The sequence below is a fragment of the Triturus cristatus genome, chromosome 1_2, assembly GCF_964204655.1.
Source record: "Triturus cristatus chromosome 1_2, aTriCri1.1, whole genome shotgun sequence".
NCBI classification, from domain to species: domain Eukaryota; kingdom Metazoa; phylum Chordata; class Amphibia; order Caudata; family Salamandridae; genus Triturus; species Triturus cristatus.
The window spans coordinates 468,929,512-468,954,244 of NC_140580.1; the positions used below are offsets into that span (position 1 = coordinate 468,929,512).

At 43.7% G+C, this 24,733-nt stretch overlaps 1 protein-coding gene across 1 annotated transcript in view; it reads right to left on the reverse strand.

The window, feature by feature from the left end:
* The window catches only part of LOC146867502 (opsin-VA-like), a 345,134-nt gene that overhangs the window by 36,539 nt on the left and 283,862 nt on the right, over window positions 1–24,733 (reverse strand). The window contains exons 3-4 of the mRNA XM_085606191.1: window positions 9,439–9,556; window positions 3,421–3,660 (exon numbers count right to left, since the gene is read on the reverse strand). Coding sequence (XP_085462317.1) covers window positions 3,421–3,660; window positions 9,439–9,556 — 358 coding nt within the window. The remainder of the gene's footprint in view (window positions 1–3,420; window positions 3,661–9,438; window positions 9,557–24,733) is intronic.

Here is a 24,733-nt window from a genome sequence, read left to right on the forward strand (position 1 = left end):
AATTAGATGAATTTGGTATTGATTCCTGATCAGGTATTGGCCTAGAGCTGGATCACCTCCGATGACAAGCGCTGCATGGCTCCAGGAGCATTACTCCAACAATATGATAGGATAGGTTTGATAATAAGTTCTAACTTCATTCACTGTGGCATCTGGTTTACACTGCAAGTAGCAAGCACAGCTTGATCAAAACAGCGCACATCCAAGATGAATTACTTCATGGAAAACCTATACGCAGCTAGACAACTTTCATGCAAATCCCTTTCAATGTTGCCAGTTCAAACAAGTAGCACTGCCTGATCCTTTAAAATTAAAGTAGCCAATGGCCTCCCAATAGATGTAGCTGTCAACATTAAGTTCAAGGTAGGAAGCTTGCTCCCACTTCCTTTTGACATATAAGCTGCCAGTACACACATAGATTTCAGCCTTACTTATTTCAGCCTTTCCATGCGGATAGCACAAAGCAGGTTAAACGCCCCAGCTGTCAGATAATGTCAAAGAAACACTGATTGTTCTTTTTAAAAATAAATTATGTCAATGGCCTTCAACTACAGGTAGCTGACAACATTAGCTTCAAAGTAGGAAGCTCAGAACAAATCAAACACCCAGGTTGTGGACTGTCCAGTGGAGAGGACACTGGTGGGGCTGCAGGGCATTTTTTTTCTTTCTGTCTATTTTATTCACTGTAAGTTTCTCCTGTAGTTCTCAAAGTTTTTTGAGTAGTTCCCCTTTAAGTTTCCTGTAGATTTCTTCAGGTCACACGCATGGTTCTTTTTCCTAAATCGTCACCATTGTTGTAATAGAAGGATATCCAGTAGCCGTATTGTAAAGTAAAAGTCCAAGTATAGAAGATAGTATTAAGTAAGCCCCACCAGGAGCAGCAACCTTGATACTCAGCCCACACCCTCCTTTCTCAACCACTCCAGGCACTAAACATTCCATTATATCATAAGCACTCTAGCATTTCACTATATCACTTTTATACGGCTAAGCAGCAGGGAACAGGTAACTAAGGGAAAGGATGAATGGTAACAATTCAATTCACAACAGTGGCAATATCTACATTAAAGTTTGAGCACTTAAGATGGCTGCAGTTACGGTGTATAGAAAGGAAACAGTTAATTCCTTGCCAAGATAAAAGCATCGTCTTCTGCGCACCACACACATCAGTTCAGCACACATCTCACCTTTCCATTTTCCCTAAACCCTTTCAGAGTAGATCTCATTGTAGTGAGATATAGGCCGTTATGTGCTAAGACATTTTCGAAAAGGCACCGAATGGGTAAATCGTTTTGACACATGAAGCACAGAGTGACAAGTTGTGAATATAATGATAATCAGAAAGGGGCTTTGGTTTCAGCCCGCAACTCCACCACTCATTAGTCATGCTTTCCTCCAGACAATAAGAAGCAATAGAAAGTAGAAATAACAAAAAAATAGAAATACGTAGCAGAGTATTGCTCTGTTTTGATATCACTGGTGGCAATGAAGGCTGAGGAACAGATTACCTTAATTACATAACCAGCTTTGACGCATTTCTTGGCGGTTGCACAAATAAGCACAACTATTGTGTTCTTTTCACTTTTTCGTTCAATTTTTAATACAAGGTGCTAGTGTACTACTGAGCAAAATGAATGCTAGCCTTTCAAGTGGTATAACTTTTTACACCCGACAGGGCCTGAGTAGCCGATTCAGGCATCAATTTGGGCTCTCATAGGAACTTTGTGTATACCACATTTACAACAGTTAAGGGTGTCTACTGGGGCCCAATCCCACAACTTCTATCTCAGTTTTACATATCATTTAGTGGTACTTAAGGCTAGCTATTGCTATTCCCAGCTTGTTCTTTCATACCTTCAGACACTGGGTAATGAAAGCAGTGTCAAGAATGGCAACTGACCAAAACTGATGTTTACTTTCTCTTCTGTCCACTCCCTGTCCTTACTCCAACTCAAATGAGCGAATAGGGGGTGATGCAGTGGCTAAGCTTTTGTCATCAGGATAAACTATTGCATGATGTTGGTTTCATTATTTCACATGTTGATGAGTCGGTGTAAGTACTAAGCTGGGATCTTCCTGCTGATGAGGATGCTAATCCTGAGGAGGTTCTGATGTGAAATGGCGGCTCCTATATATAGACTTTGGAAGCCTGTATCTGAAAGAAGATTCCATGTACAATGCTCGGTTAAATTAATGTCTGGATCAGGTCAGGGGATTTTGGCAGCAGAATCAAAATGTTCATGTTTATATACCCTGAAAGCTGGCTCTGATTTGTGCTAATGTGCTCAATCTGGAGTAAAATTGGTAGTTATATATTCTCATCTTGGCCCCTCGGAGCCTCAAAGTTACAATAGGAAGAAATGTCCTCTAATCTAGTCTATATGGTATGGGGATGGTGCATCATCATCTTCAGCTATCATTGTCCGTAAGTTCTTGACAAGGAACAATTACAAAAGGTGAACGAATTGCAACCATTAAAAAAGCTGAATTTATTTTTTATAATGTTTTGAATAGAAGTGCTAACTATGTCCTAGATAATTTATACAATTGAGCATATTATGGGGTGAGGATGTCAAGTGGTTACATATTGAAAAATGCACTGTTTAGAAAACAAAGGAGCATATTCACAAGCCCAATTCGCACCTGGAACGTCACTTTTATTGATGCCCGGGTGGCGTAGCACCATCTCCCACTATTTAGAAGATGACACTAAGCCACTTAATGCCACCTTGTAGATATGCCCCTTTCCGGCACAGTCCTCGCCGGCAAAGGGTCGTGCAATGGATGTTTCAGTGGGCGCCAATGGGTGTTCCGTCGCAACACCCATTACTTTTTGATGCTGCTCCAGATTTACAAGGCTGAAGCAGCGCCAAAAATTGACGCCAGTGAATACCTGGTCTTAGCATAGCGATACGAAGAGAAATTATTAATTTAGTTTTTTGCTCTTTCTATGTGTGCTGCATTCACATAGAAATAGAAAATCACCATTATTGATTGTCTATGTGCAGGAGGGTGTCCTTTCCTGCACATAAGCAATCGCCCCTGCAACACAGGCACCCTTGCCACATGGTTGCAGGGTGCCTGAGCTGGCACTAGGCAGCTTTTTTTGCACCAGCGCGAGGGGAAACACAGGAGTGTGCCGTATTCTTGTGAGTACGGCGCATCCCTGCATTTGAAAAATGTCAGAGAGCGACGTTGCCAAATTTGGCACAGCACCTTGATCCGAGATTTTTTGTAAATATGCCCCCACATATACTTTTATGAGACATATGAAATGTTGCTGCTCTCAGCTAAGCTCATGTGAAGTTGAAGATTTCTGTCCTTTAGAAAACACCTTATTACTTCAAATCCATGCACAGAATGCAATAAGGACTTCATGCACTTGGACTCAAGCATTTAAAATGCTCCAAGGGTGACTACCTGTTTGTTCATGAAGACATAAATGATTGGGTTGTAAACTGATGCAGTCTTGGCAAAGAAAGCAGGGATGGAAGCCAGACGTGGGTCCAGATGAATGGAGGGGCATGCCGTCACGAGAATAGAAAATGCTGCATACGGAGACCAACAGATTAGAAAAGCAAGGATCATAATGACAACCATTCGAGTCACTTCCCGCTCAGGTTTTCGGGTAGATCCTGATCTCCCTTGAGTGTCTGAGACCTATGGAAGAATAAAACAATCAATGAGCACCTCGCAGGAGAAATTAAAAGTTTAGATTCTGAAACTTATGTAGAAGCTGTCCTTGTTGGAGATAATTTGAGTTATGTTTTCAGGGCTGTCTCAAGATATATTTAATCGTAGGCGCAGTACATTTTTCAATACCCCCACTTTCTTTTTGGCACCCTGTTGGATGGGTGCGCGAGTGGTTCCCTCTCCCATAGACAGCAGCATAGAAGATTCCTTGTGTGACTTATGCTTAGAACAGGCATCTTCAACGGGTAGCTGGTTATCTACTGGTAACTCTCCAGCTACCTGTAAATAGCTCTCCTGTGAGCAGCCCAGCCAAGTAAATTAGAAGCTTTTGTTTGGCTGAATTAACCCATATATATATTAAAGTTAAGATGTGTATTCAAGGTAAAAGTGTGTTCATTTTCTGAACTGATACGCTGACCTTGGGAGGAAAATGTTTCAATGTACAACATATATTCAAAGCTGACATTTGAGTGATAAATCATGTGGCACTGGACAGACTTATTATTAAAACCATAACCTTGGTGTTATGTATTATCCACGTAGAGGCATTTGAAATTGACACAACATTTTTAAATTACTGCTGGAAACCCTGCCTGATGCACTAAGGTGATCACTGCTAGTAACGAGGAATATGGTGGCCACTAATGTAATCTTGTCTGTTGTGGTTGCTATTACAGCACTTACATGAGTAGCTTGGGATGATTTTCCCTGAATGTAAATAGCTCTTAATGCAGAAAAGGTTGGAGATCCCTGGCTTAGAACCAGCCTCATGCATAATGGTCATATTTTTATTATGTGTTATGCTTGGATAAGAAGTGCAGCTGAGGAGAATTTGTTATGTATTAACCCAGTACATTCTGACACCACAGAGTGAGGTATTTACCAGGTCTGGTAAATACATATCATTCCAATTCCAAACAAGGAAATGGTCCTTAACATGCAGAATTTAGTGCACCAAATTACGAATGGTCAAAGTTATCACGGGGCAAATCCTTTTTTCGGTGAAAAATGTGTGACAAAAGCATCTTACATTCCTTCCCTCTTATTTGTAGATCCTGGCAGAACTGCTCTATTTGCTTCGAGATACAGGCTCATTTGTGTGGGAAAGTCATCCTTTTTTCCCTGATCACCTCCATTTTTTCACTGATACTGGTGGTAACTAACTCAGACTCTCTGCCCTGGGCTCTGCTAAGCAGGCTCAGTGCCAGTGCTCTGATGGAAAAAGATATATGGTAATTAGGCATAGTTACAATTCACCATGACAGACCCCTGTAAGTCCCTAGTATATAATAAGGAGAGGGAAATTCAAAATACCTATAAGACCCTAGTATATAACAGGGCAGGGAGGTTTAGAGGCCCAGTATATTCCCTGCACTGGAGGGTGCACTGCTGTGTTTCCTACTGTCATTTTTAAAAGCAGCCCTGCTTTGCAGACTGTCTTTTAAAGTAAATGACAAGAATTTGACTTGGAATTAAAGTTACTTCCAAAGTGATAATCTACCATTTGTTTTTACATATAAACCACCCCTAAGGTATCCCCTAGGTGTCCCAGGGGTGGGGTGCCATGTAACTCTTTGAAGGGACAATATAAAAGATGATTTATATGCACTGGCGAGGGAAAGACCGCCAATTTTGATTTTCCCCATTGTAGATACTTAGCTCCATCAACTAACATTGGAATATTTTATTTACGTATAAATATTGCTAGGAAGTAGCTCAAAATGTTATTCAAGGACTTAAAAGATTGGCAATGAGAAGTCCAACATTTTGCCACTGTGGAATTTAATATAACTAGTACAGGAAATAAGTTATAGAACTTTCTTTTCTGTGAGCCAAAATTCAGCCTTCTAACAGTCCCTCCTGATTGGTCAGCCTTAACAAGCTTAGCCAAGTTGCTTTGATGGGGTAATAAGTGACCTGCATAGAGCAGAGGTTATCTGATGGGGGAGCTCTGCAGCTGCGGAGAACAGGCCAGGTCAGGGGCTGGGTAAATCATACTGGGCTTCAAACAGAGCAGGAGGAATTTCCCATCTTGAATTTTAAAGTGCAGTGCTTTGTGGGACAAGAATTTTCTACACTTTGGAGGAACCTGTCAGGCTTATGGGTGCCACCCTGCATCTCATTGGACAGGGGTGCCCCCCTGCCTGTCACCCCAGATCATTGAATATATATGTGACCTCTGCATAGCAACTTAGATTTGCTGCCTGAAACTACAAGAAGAAGAAGGACTAACCTGCTGGAAACCTGGTCTGCACTCCAAAGGAGTGCAATTGGAAGCACTGCTTCTACTGCACACTTGCAACAACAGCCCTGAGGACTTTGCTGTGCTTCAAAAAAGGTTAAGGAGTGGACTCCCTGAAAGCAACAGTTTAACAGAGCTTCTCTGCACCATCTCTGTCAAGGAGTCCCCAGCCTGGCATGCATCCAGTGGACATTTAAGGATCTGGCAAGATGTATTGTGGGGATTGTAGTCCCAAACTTCCAAGGACCATCTCCGAGCTTCTGGACACTTTGAACCCTCAAGGTAAACTTCAGGAAGAAGTTCCTGAAGTTTGGAGCAACTTTTGGAAAACACGACATTAAGAGTCAAGCCGTCTACCTTCAACGGCGACCTGGCCTGGATTTCAGGTTCATCCCGCTGAAATCTCTGGAGCTCCAGACTTCCAGTATTTGTCTGGGGCCTCGCGGGAAAGCAATCTGATGACATTGCATCTAAATTGGCCTGCTGGAGGGGACCGCATGCCATCAAGAAAAAATCCTCCAGAAATGATTCTAAGTCTGAAGGTGACATTTTGACCAGGGCCTCCTGCTTAATGTAAGTGAGCAGGGCTCCATCGCAGGCGGCCTAAAACTTGACCTTGTCTGGTCAAGCACGACCAGATGTCCCAAGTTGGTGCTATGTGTTTTAAGCATTAGAAAGTTCCCTATACTGGATTTCTGTTGTTTTGGTGTCATTTTAAAGATAAAAAGATCTCCTATTTATAAATGGTGTGGTATTTTTATTGTGTGTTGTGTCTTACTTATTTAATGTAATGGTGTTTTTAAATTCTTTACATACCTGTCTCCTGAGTTAAGCCTGCCTGCTCGCAGCCAGCTACCAAGGGTATTGAGAACTTGACTGGACCTTATATTGCGTTGGTGGCCTTATTGCTAGTGGTAGGTGCATACTTACCCCTACTAATAATCCACCTTCCAACAGCGTGTAGTAAAGATTTATTGAACCATATCTTGCCAGTGCTGATTTATAGTGAGCAATCACCGAAAGTGAGAAGCAAACCGTTTGTTCTTTAACAAGTTACATGTATCTCATTTGCTCTTCTTGTATCACAAGACAAATAGTTTCAGGTCATAACTTGCAGAGCACTTTGGCGTATTCACACATATGTAGTATCAGAGTCCTAGAAGACCAAGATATGTGGCAATCGTGCAAGAGTGACTATTTGCAAGTCTGGCAGACTGTCTGTGTTTCCATTTAAAATGTCTAGATTCTGCTCAGAGTAAGGTCTTGAAAATATGAACAATGTGGACATTTAGATTTGTTGCAGTAAATTCTTGTCCCTCTCTGGTGTCTACCATTCTGAAATACTGTCCATTTTTATCTTAAGACCTATTATTACCAATACCTTAACATACGCATAGAATGTTTTTTGGCCACCATCCCAGGAGAGTATTACGTTATCATCTTATGCAATTGGGTGCCTGGGTGTATCCTTCTGTGTTCCATTGTAATGTATGAGGCTCTATTATTTCTCTAGAAAGTATATTCTGTAATTACATATTAAATTCTTTGTCATTCATGCATTGTATATGTAAAAGACAATGTGTTACAGAATTAAAAGAAGAACAATAACTAAGGCTGTCTTGCAATCTGACCTTCAACAGGTCTATTAGGGCCAGCTTTTACAATTGGATTAAGTCTGTTCTTGATTCAATTATTCTGATTAAACCCCAAAAGACCGGCCATCATTGTCCTAACGAACCTGGTTTAATGAACATTGAAAAAGACTGAAAATAAATATGCGAAAAAGCAGCACAACAATGGAAGAAAGACTATAATACTGAGAATAAAGCAATCGAGATGTGACATTTGCAGTGAAAAAACAAATCACGTCATTCTCCTTTTTCAATGGGGAAACTCTTAACTGGAAATAAAGATCCCATCTAGTAGATTTCGAACTCTGGGGTATCAGTTTTCACCTAATATATATGTCAATCTCATACAGGTCACTCATAATGTAGGCCTTAGAAATCCTTCTTAGTATGGCTGCTGAAGAACACGAGCCTCACATGCCAACAGCCAGCAGTGTCTGTTAACATTTCTTTGACTATTAATGCGAGAGCCACAAGATGCTACAGGTGAAAAAGTACACATTTTTCAAAAGACCTACAAAGACATTCAGAATTGATCCATCACTTTGTAAAAATGCCATTCAGCAGGTGTATTCCCCTAAAAATATTTGCCTTCAGCCAATTAATGGAAGCCTACATCCAAATTCTGTCTCACTCAGTTTTTTATTAGGAGGCATAATTTAGTTTTCTGTGGGAACTATCCAGGTTAGTGAAGTCATTGTGGCGAGACGATCAAAATGTGTTTTTACTGCAATTTGTTTTACACTTTTTCACATTGTCTCACAAATTTCAAATGCATCCCTTTTTTTTAGACCGAAAAGTTTATTCTAAGCCCTAGATTTGTTCTGCTTTAGTTTATTAATTAACTGTTATTTAATGTACATGTATTTATAGTTGTGGCTCTCAACTGTTTCAATTCTGGTTTAATTTAGCTGTACTCTCATTTTTTAATAAAAGCATTTTGAATGAGCAGGGTCGATGTATAATCTACCTATCCTCCAGCGAACTAAAGGCTGAAAAACACACATTACAGGAACGGTAATAGTTCTCTTCGGGTAAATATGGATTTTGTAAAAAGTGATTGTTTCCCTGCTTAGACACACAATATTTCTGTTTTGCATCAAAAAGTTTTTCACTTGCCCGAAAATACCACAAACCTTAACATCTAAATCATAGAATTCCTTGGTTAGTCTATGAAACAAGTACAGAATCAGAGCGGGCGGAAGTTGCAGCCAAGGCCTGGAACGGGCTACCAGTCAACATCAGACGCTCCCTACCCTGCACACCTTCAGGAAAAGCCTATAGATCTGGCTCTTCGGCTAACTTGGAGCAGCCCCCCCTCACAGCACCTTGAGACCCTCACGGGTGAGTAGCGTGCTTTAAAATTCCCTGATTGATTGTTTGATTGATTGATTGATTGACGCAACCCTGGTATTGAAGGAGTACCAGAACCAGGGCTGGACTGGGAACCAAAAGCGGCCCTGGCAAAGGGCTCCGCCGGCCCCCCCCAGGGGTTGGGGGAGCGGCCGAGCAGTTTGCCAGGGCTGGTTTCTGTCGATTTTGTTACAGGGACGATATTGCAGCTACACTGCAAAACCGTCCCTGTAACAAAAACTGACCCCTGGGGCCCAAAACCGGCCCCCACCCTGGCGGCCCACCAGGGAATCGCCCAGTGCCCTCTACGGCCAGTCCGGCCCTGACCAGAACATATTGCTACCTCAAAAATTATGACTTGCGTTACAAAACATAATCCACTATAATAAAACAGAGAAATATTCATTTTAAAAATGTAAACTTTTATGCAAACTCTATGATTTTCAATCTGTGTGCAGCTAGTGCTGAAGTGTTCATATATCAAACGTTTGGCTTTTTGTTTTCTGAGAAAAAAAACCTCACCTTTCTTAGTTTCCTCATCAGTTTCCCATAGGATATTGAGATAACCAGTAATGGTAATATGAAACATGTTGTAAAGAATGTAATTATGTATGTGTGGTCATTGTATTTCCCCGAATACCTAGAAAAAAAATACAAAATATTTACATATTAGGAAAACATCACTTACTACAGAGAACTCAATATCTTAGTTGGAATTTGGATTCACTGAGCATCCCATAAAAAGGGCACACGTTGGAAAGCGTGTGAATATTGTGTGTAAATATTTATATTTAGATGGTATGGAATTACTGTGTAGACAAAGAATTAACCATGTACCATGACTTCCTTGAAAGAAAGTAGATGTTATTCAGTTTGAGAGGAGCGTACCTTAAAATCTATGTCCTCAATAGACATTTAAGGTCAGACAAGGTTAATCTGTGAATGTGATTTTGGCATACTCATTTTACGTTCCAGTTCTTTAATTAAAAACACCTAAGTTATTCATAAAAACAATGGTAACAAATAACAATAGAAGGCTATTTAAGCATACTGGAGAAAATAAGACCAAATCTAAAACACCAAGACGTAAAAAAGCTGAGAAAGTAATAAAATATTAGCATACACTTCACTGATCCATAAGCAAATTTTAGTAACAGGATAGTCATCACGTTTTAGACAAATGAACCATGACTTAGCATCATCCTACATTCATGGAATACACTAACACCACGTTTGTGCTGTCCTGCTTCACCCAGATTGCCATTGAGCATGCATGTGCATGGAGGGCAGCTATCTTTTAATGGATTTTGTTACGTTTCTGTAAAAACCTCTACAAGATGGCCACTGTGCATGCACATGCATACACGGTGGGCATTTTGTAATGTGTCTTTCTTGTTGCTTTTTAAACATAACAACATCGATTACTACATGTGTGGGTATTTTCGAATGGAATCTCTTGTTTTTTTAAATCTATTTATAAATGACCACCATGCATGTACCCTCATGCACACCAGCCATTTTAAAATGATGTGTAGGCCAGTGTCTTTGATGTAATTGAACAAGCATTGCCAACGTTGCCGGTGCCAGCAACCAAATGGTGGCGAGGTGCAGCTGATGAAGTTATGGGTCACTTACCTGATCTAAACAGAGACAGCAATGGGAGAATTGTACAGAACAATGGATGGTTGCAACAGTGAACTACTTGAAGCCACATGTAACTCCCATTGTCTGATGTGGTTTTAAGGACAGGCTACCCAGCAAATCGCAACCCATAATAGATACCAGCAGCCAATGGCTGAATGGGTTGACCAAAAGCCCACAGTCTGTATTGTGTGTATGCAGACTTCACTGCATTGAAGGCAATAGGTATTTGACAGACAACTACAACTGAGTATTGTAGGTGGGACCAAAAACGACTTTCTTTCACCTTTAATTATCCGCATTTTATTTCATAGTAATATATTGGGATTTTGTTAATGTCTGCACCTTCAATTCTTCCATCTCAGAGTGCTGCAGGGAAATGGCACAAGTAGAAATATTCTGGAGCCAGGGCCAGCAACTGCAATCAAGACTTGGGGTAGATAGGGAATGATGGAGAACACTTAGATGAAGGGATGCAACATGTTTAAGTAATTTTTAGATGTTTGACTGATGTGAGGGCCAGAGTTGAAGATGGGTACATGGTAACACGCAGGCAATGGTGGAGATGTTTATGTTTGAGATGACGCTGCTTGGCTTTAAGACAGGGGGTGAGATGATTCTTTGAGATTTTACCCAACCTTTAAGAAATCCTCCCTATATGCCTACATAAGGGGTACCACACCCTCAACATGTAGAGTTTTTTTCTTCACCTGATTTCTTTATGTGACCCACATTAGAAATTTAATTGTCTGTCGGCACCTATGAATAAAGGAATTTGCCAATATTTTATATTGACTACCTGATAGTGAAGTGGCGATAGAGGAATCAGGCTACAGAAGCAAGTCTTGACTATTTTTTTTTTTTTGTGATAACATTTTATTGAAATTTTGCAATAATCACACACAGAGTATCATCTTTGTTAGCATATTCGTCGACCACAGTATTCATAGGCAAAGGATAGTGAATTGCGGTTACTGTTTTAACACTTCTCTGAGTTCATTCTTCCTCATTGCCAATTCCACCATCGGGGATGTACATATATTTCCTCGATATACATTCCATGCCTTCCATTTCTATCCCACTTCTTGGGGCAACCACGAATTATGAACACTTACTTTTCTGCTACCATACATCTATCAAGCGCCTGTACCCATTCACATATAGATGGTGCGTCTGCAGTCCCCAGTGACGCGCTATTTCACGTTAAACCAAGGTAAAGCCTAGTGTTGCCGTCTGTTGCTCAATCTCCATGAGGTCTGTAGCTGCCCATATATTAAGTAAGCCCATCTGAGGCGTAAGGACTAACCTTTTCCCCAGTGCGGTTTGAAGTTTAGTCGTGGCTCCCTCCCATATCGGTTTCACAGCAGGGCAGTCCCATATCATGTGGTAAAAAGTGGCCACCTGCTGGCACCCCCTAAGACAGAGCGCATCCTTTCTAGCACCTATCTTAGCCAGGACGACCCCAGTCATGTAGGACTGGTGTAGGATCCGGAGTTGAATCAGCCGGAAGCGGAGGGTAATAGCCGCCTCTCTAGGAGACATCAGGGCCTCCCTCCAGTCCTCTTCCTCAATGGGTCCAATGTCGCTTTGCCACTTCTCTCGGAGTGGCTCGAAAGTATCGGGTAGGTTATTACACAACTTCTTATAGGTTAGGGAAATGGCCTTCGAGTGTATCGGGCCATCTAATAACCGGTCCTCTAGTGGCGACGACTCTGGTATGTCTTTGAAGTCAGTAAAAGCAGTCAGAAGGGCGTGCCTAATCTGCAAGTAGCAAAACAATTCTCCTTGCGCCATGTGGTAGGTGTCTTTCAGTTCTCCAAAACTAAGAATGGAACCTTTTTTGACCAAATCTCTGACCTTTGAGATTCCAATCAAGTCCCACTTGTCAAACCCCGGTTGGTGACATAGGGTACCTAGTCTCTGAGTCTGCCACAAGGGCGTGTGGCCCCATCTTTGTAACCAAGATTACCAGCATCCAACGTCAATGTCTCGTGCAGAGTAATGCTCGGTAGCTCTTTCCCCCCTACCATACTTGCGTGTCCTGCGGGGTTTCTCCACTCTTCAGGTCCCGTTGACGTTTTGTCACTTCGATTCCTTCGTCTGGCCTTCTACCTCCGCGGAGTTGTTCACAAGTGTTTTCGGGCGGCCACCATTCTGTTGGATCGATCTGCCACTGCGATCTCGTCTCTGGCTCCCAGCTCTGGTCCATCCCTCCATCCAGTCCCAGGCTTCCTCCGGAGACTCAAAGAACCATGTCATCCCGCCCGATTCCACTCTCAGTTTTGCTGGGAATAGCATAGCATATTTGATTTTCGGGTCTCAAAGTTCCTGTTTCACTGCCTGAAAGCTGCGGCGCTGGGCCAGTACCTTAGCCGTGAAGTCCGGGAAGAAGGCCACTTCACTGTTGCCTATTTTCAGTGGGTGACTAGATCTGGCCGCCTGTAGGATAATGTCTCTATCGCGGTAGTTAAATACCCAGGCGATAAGCGGCCTTGGAGGAGCCCCAGGTTTAGGCCGGCCCCTGGGCACTCTGTGAGCTCTCTCATTTGAAAAGTAACTGGATAAGGCCTTAGGTTTAAGGTGCTTTGTGACGAGTTCCTCCACGTAAAGGTCTGCCGCTGGCCCCTTCTCCCTCTCCGGAACTCCCAAAATGCGTACATTATCAAGACGTGCGCGTCCCTCATAGTCATCGAGTTGTTGCGCCATACGCTCCTGTTTCTTTTGCATTTCGGCCATTTGCGTTTGTAGCTCCGACGTGTCTGTTTGCAGAGCGCCAGTCACTATTTTAAGCTCTTGAACCTTCTCATCCATCTTCCGAAGGTCTGCCCTAATGAGGGATACTTCCACTGTTGCAGAGTCTAATGAAGCACGCACTCCATTTATCGCCGCCATAACAGCATGTAGTGTCAGCTCTGTCCCCTGCATGGAAGCAGTTTGTGCCAGTTCTTTCTCCATTGGTAGTGGCTCAGTCATGTTGCCTGCTTTGGACCAAGCAAACTTAGGCAGTTGTTTCTGTGCGTTAGCCTTAGTCCCCCTGCCTCCCGTCGCCATAGGTGCAGAGCGCCGCCTTCGGGGCCAAGGTAGAATCCGATTCTATATGGGGCGGTATCTGACACCCTTATTGGGAGGGCAGAGGTGTCGTCGCCAACTCGTTGACTCAGAGAACCCTCCGTGGGAACTTGCGGCTTCCTGTAGCGTTATTGTGTTCAGGTCACCCACAAGCGAGTCCCACCCAGGCGGTGCCTCTTTCTTCCTATGTGATCAAAGGGGATCCCAGTAGGGACTCATCTTTGGCCCACTTTGCACCGGGGGTAGAGTTTCATCCACAACGGCGACTTCCTCCGATCAGCGCCCTCTGATTCTCACCTTCCCTGCACACGTGGCTTACTGTCCGGTAAGGGCTGCGCGGCGGCACCCCTCAACACTTGTGGCACGATAAGTTTCACAGTCTCCACTCTGGCCGAGCTTCGTGCTCGAATAAACAGGCTATTTCCTAGTAATCTCAATGGGGTTATTCCTTTGCCTCATAGTAAGATGTATCGTCCTCCTTCAGCAGGAAGTAGTACTGTCACTGCTGGGATGTTGTGATTCCGGGGCGCGCAGGCCATTGACCAGCCCCACAAAGTCAATCAGGCAGGTAGTGGCAGATCAACCAGTGACGGGCCCCGGGATGCTTTGGGTTACTCCGCCCGACTCCCCACTCCAGCAGGCACTCCGTGCGTAATGTGTGGGGCGCAGGTCACTCATATGGAATTGGGGACATCGGCTGTGTAAGTATCGGTGGTAGCCAAACCTTCATCGTTAGTTCAGGTGCCGCCTGCACCCCCCAGCTGGAGGTCGACCGCTCTGGCCCGAGCAGTACTTCAGGCCGGGGCCCCCAGTAGGTAAGCCCACTGCCCTCCCCACGGCAGGCGCTCAGCCCACAGCTGCGGACGCACTCCGCCTCCGGAGGCACGCTAGGCCAGTGCACGGTGTCTCACAGCCCCGTCCCATGCCGCAACATCCAGCACATGGGGGCTCACAGTCGTCACAATGTCCCTCGCTCCAGCGACGAGCAAACGCAGGCCAGGGGCAGTCTATTTCACACAGGCCCCAGAGCTGGGACCTCGAGTAAGAGCGCCACCCACGCTGCTGCCAAGTCTCTCTCCCGGTCTGAGGCACCAATGAAGCCCCGCGGGTGCCGCAGGACCTCGACGTTGCCGCTGCCGTCACCTCTTTGCGTCTTTACCCGCCTCCAGACCTCGGATCGCCCCCATTACTTCTCCGGCTCCTTCTCCGGGAAGGGTGCAGGATCGCGACTTCTGGCCCAAAAGCGGTTGAAAAAGCCCACACGTCAGGTAGGGAACACAGCTCCGCACAATCGCCGCTGATGTGGGAACTTGGATGACACAGGATAGGGCAGGATCGCATGAGGGGATCCGGAGCACACTTAGGCTGCGGCCATTCTTGCTGGCTGCTAGCCACGCCCGACTTGGCTATTTTAAAAGCAGGAAGATCTTTATTCTTTCCTGGTACCTAAATCATGTAGACTTCTCTCTAAGATACAAAGGTGAGGAGTTCCAAAGGTGTTGTCCCAGAACTTCGAAAATCCATTCAGCATTCCCACCTCACGCTTTTGCATATAACAACTAGCAGGCCATGAAAGTGGATCACAGGAACCAAGCAGTACCTGGCTTATATGTCCATAGCTAGGGCAAAACCGGTTGTGGGTTTCTTGTGTTCCTATTCAGGGAAGGCCTGGTTTGGAGTTCAGGCTGTACTGTTCAAACTGGAGAAGGGTCAAGACTGATTTTCATATAGCTGGGTCTAAACTGAAGTGGCATGGTGTGTAAAATAACTACGGACTGGGATGTGGCCCGAGAAAATTACCAGTGTCTGAGATTATGTTAAAGTATTCCAACATTCACTTTTAATTATACTTCAGTTTGTCACCCTGGGTGGAACGGGTATGTCCAGACATGGGTCCTGTGCACAATGTGTCACTGAAACCAAGCTGGTCCTGGCCGATGAGCCCATAACTAGGGCGATACCTATCTTGGGTTGCTTGTGTTCTGATTGAGGGAGGACCTGGCTTGGATGTTCGTGCTGGACTGTTCCAACTGGAGCAGGGTAAAGCCAAATTTGCATATAGTAGGGTCCAAACTAAGGTGGCACAGTGTGCAAAATAATGATGGACTAGGATGAGGCCCGAATAATTATTATTGACTCAGAATAATTCAAGCATTCCATCCATACGTTTTTTGTATACTTCATGATAGATAGCAGCACTTGGGTAGAACTATAGTTGGCAAGTTTTTTCTTGAAGATAATCTGGGGCCAAAGTTGTAGACCATGAATAGAATTTTGAAACCTATTTGTTTGCCTACTGGCAACCATTTCCCATTATTTAGGAGAGAGACCTTTTAAATTTCAGGGCCATACAAGTGGCAGTATTTTGCACCCTTGAAAGTGTTTTACATAATCATGTATCACATTGATCAGTGCTCCTAAAGTCCTTGTGAGAGGTCTTGTAAAAGAATGGAAGGAATAGTCTAATCTTTATCAAGGTAAAGGATGCTGACTGTATGACTCAGTCAATACGTGGTACTGAGCTGAGCTCAGTCTCCCAAATACAGGAAGGGTTTTTGCTTTGTCATCAAATAGGGGTTAACAACAAACAGGTTAGGAGGTTGCGAAATGGGTTTAATAGATAATAGAAGTGGAGACAAAGACAATCTCTGGGGGCCACCACAGTTGAAAGCAGACTCTCTAGATTGAAATGTATGTCCTCAGGGAGAATAGACTGTAACCATTTATGTACAGTCCCCAAAACATCAGCCATCAGTCATAACAGGCTATGGTATAAGCCATAAATCACTGTATTGATTGCAGAGGACAAATCCAGAAGTACGAATAAGGAAGGTTCCCAGCTGACCTGTCACTACCAGAATGGTATCCAGAAGCAATACCAGCAACTTATCAGTACCCTTTTGAGGCTGAAAGCCTCATTCACAAAAGTATGGCATTTCACCATGTTCCAAAAACTGCCAAAGATAAGAGGCAACAGTTCATTTTACGATCTTGGAAACCAAGAGAAGACCAGCAATAGGCCAAACGTTCTCGAAAGTATCAAGTTCAAGAGAGGCTTTTTTATAGGAGGCATATCTAGGTCTTTTTTATTTGTTTCTTCTACTAAATCATGGTCATAATCATGAAAAAATTACTAACTAACTAGGCTCTTTCCCAGTGCTAGTCGAACGCATAGCAATGCAGTGCAGCGCAAGCAGGACATACTATTCACTATCCAGTGTAAAAGGTGTTTTGCACTTGAAAGGTGCACGTTTTACAAACCAAAAAATCTAATCCTCATTCTGCACTGCTTTGTGTCAAAAGGGCATTACTTGGGTGTATCAGCACAAACATCCATAGAATTTGTCATAAGAAAAGTTTACTTGCCTTCAGTAATGCCCTTTCTGGTGGATACTCTATATAACCACAGACTCCTCAACTTGTGAATAAAACCACAGGCATCAGACTGGACCAGAAACTCAAAAGCAGTACTCCTGTGCACTGGTGGGAGGTGTTGTACAATGCCACACTGATGTTGTTCCATTCCTGGAGTGATGAGTGGAGACACATATAAGAACCACTGAGGTGTCAGTTGCTTTCATTGACTTGCCATGCCCTGAGACACAGAGCTCATCAGCAAATTGACTCAGCCAGTTTCAAAATATCTAGTTTGGGGCCCTCTGACATGGAAAGGAGTCCCTTACACAGAACGGGGAGGTGGGAGGGTGGTGAGGAATCTGCGGTTGGATAGATTTTCTTCAGATGGATACTTCTAACTGCAGATTCCTCACCTTGTGAATAGATACCAAAGCAGTACCTCTCCAGGTGGTGGGTCTGTGGAAAGTGTCAGACTAAAAAGTCCTGCAGGCCCAAATGGCAAAGTGTCCATCCCTATAAACTTGACTGTCAAGACAGTAGTGATTCACAATCGTGTGCACCGATCCACATGTAGCAGCCTGTTGGATATCCAGGACGGGTGCCCCCTTGCTAATGCAGTAGTAGCAGCCTTTGCTCAACTGCAATAAGTCCATACATCTTTGGAGGGGCTGCTTTTTAGCGAAAGCATGGCAAATTATTTAGCAGAGTACTATCAGTATAGACATAGATCTTTTTTGTACTGCGTTACCCTACTTTGTCCTGAGAAATCCACAAAGAGCTGGTTGTTCATGTGGTTGTCCATTTTATGATCAATGTAAAAACTGAGGGCTCGCTTGGGATCCAAGCGATGCAGTCTCATTTTCTCTTTTAAGGGGGAGATGGGGCAAAGACGGGTGATAGCTTGTCTGACATAAAAAGGTGTTACCACTTTAGGCAGAAATGCTGCTTGTGTCCTCAAAACCCATTGGTCAGGTAAAAAATGACATTAATGCAGGTGGATTAAGAGTGCCTAAAGCTCAGCCACATATTGCGCCAATACTATCGCTATTAAAAAGAAAATTTTTAGACTTAAAAAGGTAGTGGTCAACTGTGCATCAGCTCAAAAGGGTGGCACATGAAGAAGGTAAGGTCTAGAGTTAAGTTCCACTGTGACCTTGCAAACTGCTTTGGTGGAAACAAATGCTGCAAACACTTGAAAAACCTTATAACAACAGGTGATCAAACAAAGAAGGCTGATACCGCAACCATAAAAAAAAATCTGAAAGATCTGAAAAATAGCCTATAACAGCACCCACTGCAAATCCTTGCTTGGCCAGTGACAAACAATGAGATGTCAGATGGTTTCGCTTGTAGCAGGTCAATCTGGTGGGTGCCACACCTAGCCTCAAATGTGTCCCAACGACCTGAGCATACTGATTTCATAAATAAGCACCTGGCTGCCAGAGTAACATCAATACCATCTTGAGAATGATCGAAGTAAACTAGCTACCACCGCTCAATATTCCACACATGGAGGTACAGATTGCAGATGCCCGGGTGCTGGACCCTGACCTGTTTCTGTGACTGGAGATCTTCCAAAAGCAGCAGCTTGATCAGAGGACAGATGCTCATGCCCAGACGTTTTGGGTGCCACACCCTCTCGGTGCAATCCACAACCACTAGGATGACTTGGGCTCTGTTGGTCTTGATCTTCTTTAGAACTTGAGCCTGTAGGGTTAGAGGAGGCAAAGCATACACAAGCCCTGAGTTTCAATCATCTCTGAGAGAGAGCGTTCTTGGAAATTGTAGCCTACAAAAACTCTGACATTGTATTTTCTCAACACTGGTAAACAATGGAGTCATGGTTCTCGCTATTGCTAGAAAATGTCCCTCGCCACCTCTGATATAACTGCAATTGAGATTGTCTGCCCTAGTAATTAGAGATCGCACCAGGTGGTTCACGACCAGAGAAATATACTGGCAAATCAGTCACTTCCAGAGTTGCAGATCCTCCTGGCACAGGACTAAAGACCCCATTCTGCCCTGCTTGTTGTAGTATCACATCATGGTGGTATTATCTGTGTGGTACTGAACTAGCCTCCCTTTGATGGTTGATAGGAAGGCCTTCAATGCCAAGGACACCGCCAGTATCTGCAACAAATTGATGTGGAGGTGAGTTTCTGTCAGAGACCAGAGTCCTCTGATCTCCACCTCTCCCAGATTGTTTCCCTAGCCTAGTAGTGATAGATCTGTCACCACCATCAGGTAAGTGTTGTTCTTGGCTCCCTCTGCAGGATCACCCCAAAACTTTTTGCCTTCACTCTTCCTGCTTTCTGAACCCATTTTGATGACTTTTAGGACTCCGTGCTCTCTCCGTAAAACATGCTAAAATTGGCTTACAACTGATTGGCATATTTAATGTACTCATATGTCCCTAGTAACGTGGTATACCATATACCCAGTAAATTAAATGCAACTAGTAGGCCTGCAGCACTTATTGTGCCACCCACTTAAGTAGCCATTTAAATCATGTCTTAGGCCTGCCATTGCAACATTTTGCCAAGCCTGAAACTCCCTTTTTAATCCATTTGTCACCCTCTAGGGTAGGCCCTTACCAGCCCGTAGGGCAAGGTATATTGTATTTAAAAGGTTGGACATGTCCTGGTAGTGGAAAACTCACACATTTGTTTTTCACTACTGTGAGGCCTACCTCTACCGTATGATAGCATTAGGTCACCTTATTACATTTAATAGGTGATAACATCTGTTTGGGAACAGTTAGAAATATAATGTTTTGTATCAACTAAATTTTAATTTAAAACCCTCTTTAATGGTAAAGTTGGATTTTAAGTCACAGGTCTTATAATGCTACTTTTAGAAAGTTGACATTGTCTTGTCCTAACAATTCGGTTCCTGCAGCCAGTATCCTGAGTTACATGACTGGGTGTAGTTGGCAGGTGACTTTTGTGTGTTCCTCCCAGGCACTATCACAAAGGGGGGCTGGGTGTTGGCAGGAGCTGCAGAGCTGTCACCTACTACACTTGCACTTCAAAGGAGTTGCCTCAACCCACACCCAAGAACTTCTTTCTAGCCTTTGTGTGCCCCCAAACATCCTGGGACCTGGGCAGAGAGGAATGAAGTACTAACACCATAAATGAGGAAAACCCTAGAAGTTTGTTCCACTTCAAAACTGGTACCAGGTATAACATTAGGACCTCAGACCCACTCCTAAATACACTCCTGAACCTCTGGATGCTGCAAAAGAAGGCATACTGCCTGAAGCCTGCCCTGTTGTCTGAGAAGAAAGACTGGACCTGCTCCCTTCTTCCCAGGCTACTTGAAGTAACTCCAAGGGTCAGCTGACTGACCTCCTGTTCAGAGCTACAGGGACATAACATGCTCCGGAGGCCTCACTTCAACTGCCCAGCTGAACCGCTGCAACTGCACCTGACCGGACCAGCAATTGGACCTGCCTGAGCCCTGCTGGTCTCTGCTAGAATGAGTCCATGGACCCTAAGAGGCACCTCCCCTAGTCCTGGGCCTTTGGTTGGCATCAGAGTGCCCTCCTCTAAAGAAGATGGAGAAATCCTGAAGTTTGGGCTCTTCGCAACTGTGAATGGGCTTGTTGTGCCTTGATCTTGCCGCCCGAGCTGTCCACCAACGCAAAGCTGTGGTGAACCTGACTCTTTGCGCTACAGCTACAATGATGGCCAGAGATGCCCAGCAATGCAAGATATGCACTTTGCGCTAGAGCATCGGCAACTCTCTGTGATCGCCAAGGTGAAGCTCCAGCAATAACTGTCCACAATGCCTGACAGGATCTTCACGCTGTAGCAACAACTGTCCACCATGTCTGGCCTGCTCTTCTAGCTACAGTGATGACCATCCACAATGCTCTACCTGCTCTTTGCGGCTTCGTCAACTGTAAACTGCACTCTTTACACTGGACTTTGAGAAGGTAACTCTTTCAGCTGGACCAACCTGGTTCCTGTACCCAGCCTGTCAACCATTTCTGTCAGTGTGAACTTGTGTTTCTCATCCAATCTGACTCGACCAGATAACCATGAGTGGTACTTTGTGCTTTAGGTGCTAGACATACCTAAAACCTTTAAAATTGCATAGCTCTGGTTCTACTGATTGAATCTTTGTCGCTTTGGTGTCAAAACATTTTCTAACTTTAATTCTAATCTTCCAAATAGGTGGGGGATATCTGTTGTGTTTTGTTTTCACTTTATCACTGTTTGTTTGCTGCATAAATACTTAACCCAGTGTCTCTAAGTTAAGCCTGACTGCTTTTGTGCCAAATTACCAGAGGGCTAAGTACAGGGTAATTTAGTGACCTTTGTGGTCCCCCCTTAAAGGATTGTGGTTGTTTCTTGTAAAGGGTTTTCACCCGCAATCAAAATCATAATTTCCCACAGTAGGGTAAGGATAGGAGTCTGTCACTGACCCAATTGTGGTCCGTGGCGGCTGGTGTAATTTGAAACTGGTGTGGCGTAAGCAGAACTAATGAACGTATGTGAGCGAGCTCAGCGAGCGAGCCTGACGGCAATAAGGGGGGTTCGGGGGGGTTCTCCCCCGTGAAGACATTTTTTAACAATTGGCATCTTTTTGGTGTGATTTTCAGCACTGTTTCTGTGATAAATGGACTAAAAATTCAGTTCTTCTAGGCATTCATAAAAGAAAACTCATACATTATTTCAGAGAATTTCTGGGTTGCCAAGCAAGTCTGACTTCAGAAGGGGGTTAGGGTACTAAGCAAGACTGCTTTGGCTCTACCCTTTCCAATAGAAAACACTAGTTAGCGATGTGAACAAGTTCAATGGACAAACCTGGGGTCAAGAGTGAGTCCCTCTCCTGAGAAAGAAATGTACAAAAGATTGGCAAATGGTGCATTTTAAAGCAAATGAATGCAGCGATAAAGCAAGGGCTTATTAAGCAGTGGGAACGTATAGTCTTGTAATATTAAACACATTAAAAACGGCCCCGTTCTTCTTGCATTCATTTGTTCAACAGTTACTGTAATATGTCAATTGTTCTGCATGACAACAACTTTAGCCCTTTAAAATGTATGCTTGCCCGGTGTCTTGCCGGGCAATGAAGTGCATTACAAAGTGCCACGAACGAATAAATGCCAGTAGTAGAATAGAGCACTGGGGAGATGCCAGGAGATGGTTGTCCAGGGAGAAAAGCCAAACAGTGTTACCCCATCCAGTCACTGCTTCTCTAGAGCTCCCTATGAGGATTATGCAAAGCACTTCAAGTCTCAGTTCTTTGGAATCCAAGAAATACGAACACCCCATTTTATTTTCATGACTTCATCCCCCTCCCTGTAAACCCCCCTACCCATTGACTTTTTAGTTGTATAGATATATATATTTTCAGTCAGTGCCCTTCATCTGTTGGTGTATTCAAGTGTCATTTATATTCGGCATCCACCTCCACATCATTCGGAATAAGGCAGTTGGCCGACTTACTTCAGATGTTGACTATCTTTACTTTGTGAGACAACATTTTGCTTGTGCGTATCCACCTAAAAAAGTATGCTACTTGAGTACCAGAACTGGCAGGCTAATTCCTTTTCTATTTCTGCTTTTATTTTATGTTTTTTAAAGTGTATTTATTTTTGTGATAGGCCAACGTTTTACTTTTACAAGCATATGCATGCCTCCTTGAGAATGTGCCTCTTTTACTTGTTGTTAATATTACACTTCTAATGGCAACTGCATATGTTTTTAAAAATATAATGTAAAAAAATACATGCTTGCCAAGGCTAGATATATTGCTTTTGACAGTGCTAGTCTTAAGCACAGGGGAAAAGGGGCTTTTCACAAAGCTTGTTTGCGGTCTGACAGACTATTTCCTACGTGATTGAAAGGGCTGCTATTCAGTATTAGTGGCTATGGGTCATTTTACAGGAAGGCTCGTCTTCCCTCGAAAGAGTAACCCGGGCAGGGGCACTAAATGTTTTGAAAAAGTTCAGTTTCTCATCCACGGAGCCTTCAAAAAATTAAAACATGCCTGAGAGGGATTGGTGGGTACGGGAAAACATGGCAGAAGGTTATTTGACTGAAGTGAGTCCTCGACTTACGTATCCATTGATTCTCATTGTTGCCCCTTTCAAAGCTTGTTTGGCAACCTCGAGAACTGGTTGCTAGATGTTATTCATCTCACCCACTTCCAACCGAATCAGTTAATTAAGAGTGCTTCTCCACAACCAATGTAAGCAATGTGTCTTCTTTAGTCAGCTTTTGTTATTCAGTCAGGTCACTCAGGTCGCATCTTGTGTCGTGTTAAAGGCAAAAGTCATGAGAAATCACTTCCTGTGATGTCAGAAAATATGCCATCTAGTTCCTATTCTTAGAAACTCTTTTCACAGGTTTGAATGGGAATAAACTATCTTTAGCTGTAGTGAGGTCTGCCCTCGAGCGCTGTGTGAAAGCTGCAGGTCAAAGTTTTGTATCCAAATACCATAGCTCAGAGGGTTGATGTGTTTGTTGCATACCTCCTTGTGTGACCTGCTGGCAACCAGTTCAAATTCTGTTAAAATAACTTGCTGCATTAAGTACAAGCTACATATATAGGCTGGTAACCAACAACACGTTTGAAGCCTCATATTCATTACCATTATATGTTGTTCTTCTAATATTGATAAAATGCGTACCATTGGGTTGGGTTATCACTGCTACCTTTTAAAAAGCACCAAAAAGAATGGGGTTTGTATTGTGCACTATATGAATGTCTACTATTAGGTAATTATCCACACAGACCTATACGAGTTATTTACATACAGAACAAACATAGGCCCTCGTGTGTTACATACATATAGAGCACGCATAGACTTACACATCTGGTAAACAGAGCTTGAGAGGGTAAAACACATTCATATCTCGATGTATCTCTCATTTCTTTCCCTTCGTATGCTGCTGAGTCTGGATGAAAGGTGTGACAGTGTTCACTTGCCCTCGCTTTGACTTTTGACACGGCGAACCTCCAGGACACAGCCCATTCAAATGAAATCCTTAAAAGGAGGCACGTATAGAGAGGTTGGTGGGGGGGGGTTCCAAAACCCAACATCCCACTACAGGTGGCTGCTCAGTACAACGCAGCATGGATTAAATGCTATGAATACGGGTGCGGCTAGGGTACTTGCAGTTTGCATGGGCTGGTAATTTACAATGCAAAAGGCCTACTTTCTTGGAAATACACCCAAGAAATCAGCAGACGCCAGCTTTACTGACAATATATCCCATCAGTAGGTTCTATCTGGTTCACTCTTATGCTTTGCGTTAATAGATGATTTAGCCTAAGCTAATGACTCATCCTTTGGTAAAACAGACCATGAGGCACTACAGCATCTCCCTGGCAAATGAATGTCTAGCCGTGTTTATTGAATATTGCCGCAAGATTGTCAGGTGGTTTAAATGGCATACCACTTTGTAAAATGATGAACGGTTTTGGTTTGTGGTTTTCGGTCTTTTCTCTCAGAGGAAATCACGCAAGCGGGGAGTGGGCTGAGACTGAAGAGTTACATGTATGTGTCAAAGTGCATTAATTGGACAAACATGTATCTCTCATCTAAAAGAATGAGACAATTTTAAAGCTGTATTTCCCGGCACATAGGTCCCGATTAGAACTGAAAACGAGGAACTACTGAAACCATGAACTTCACAACGAAAGGTCTGCTGGCTCCCTGCTCCCGAATGCAGTATCGCGGCTCGCAATACTTGCGTGGGGGGGGGGTCGCGCGGGGGTGGGGGGCCGGGGGTGC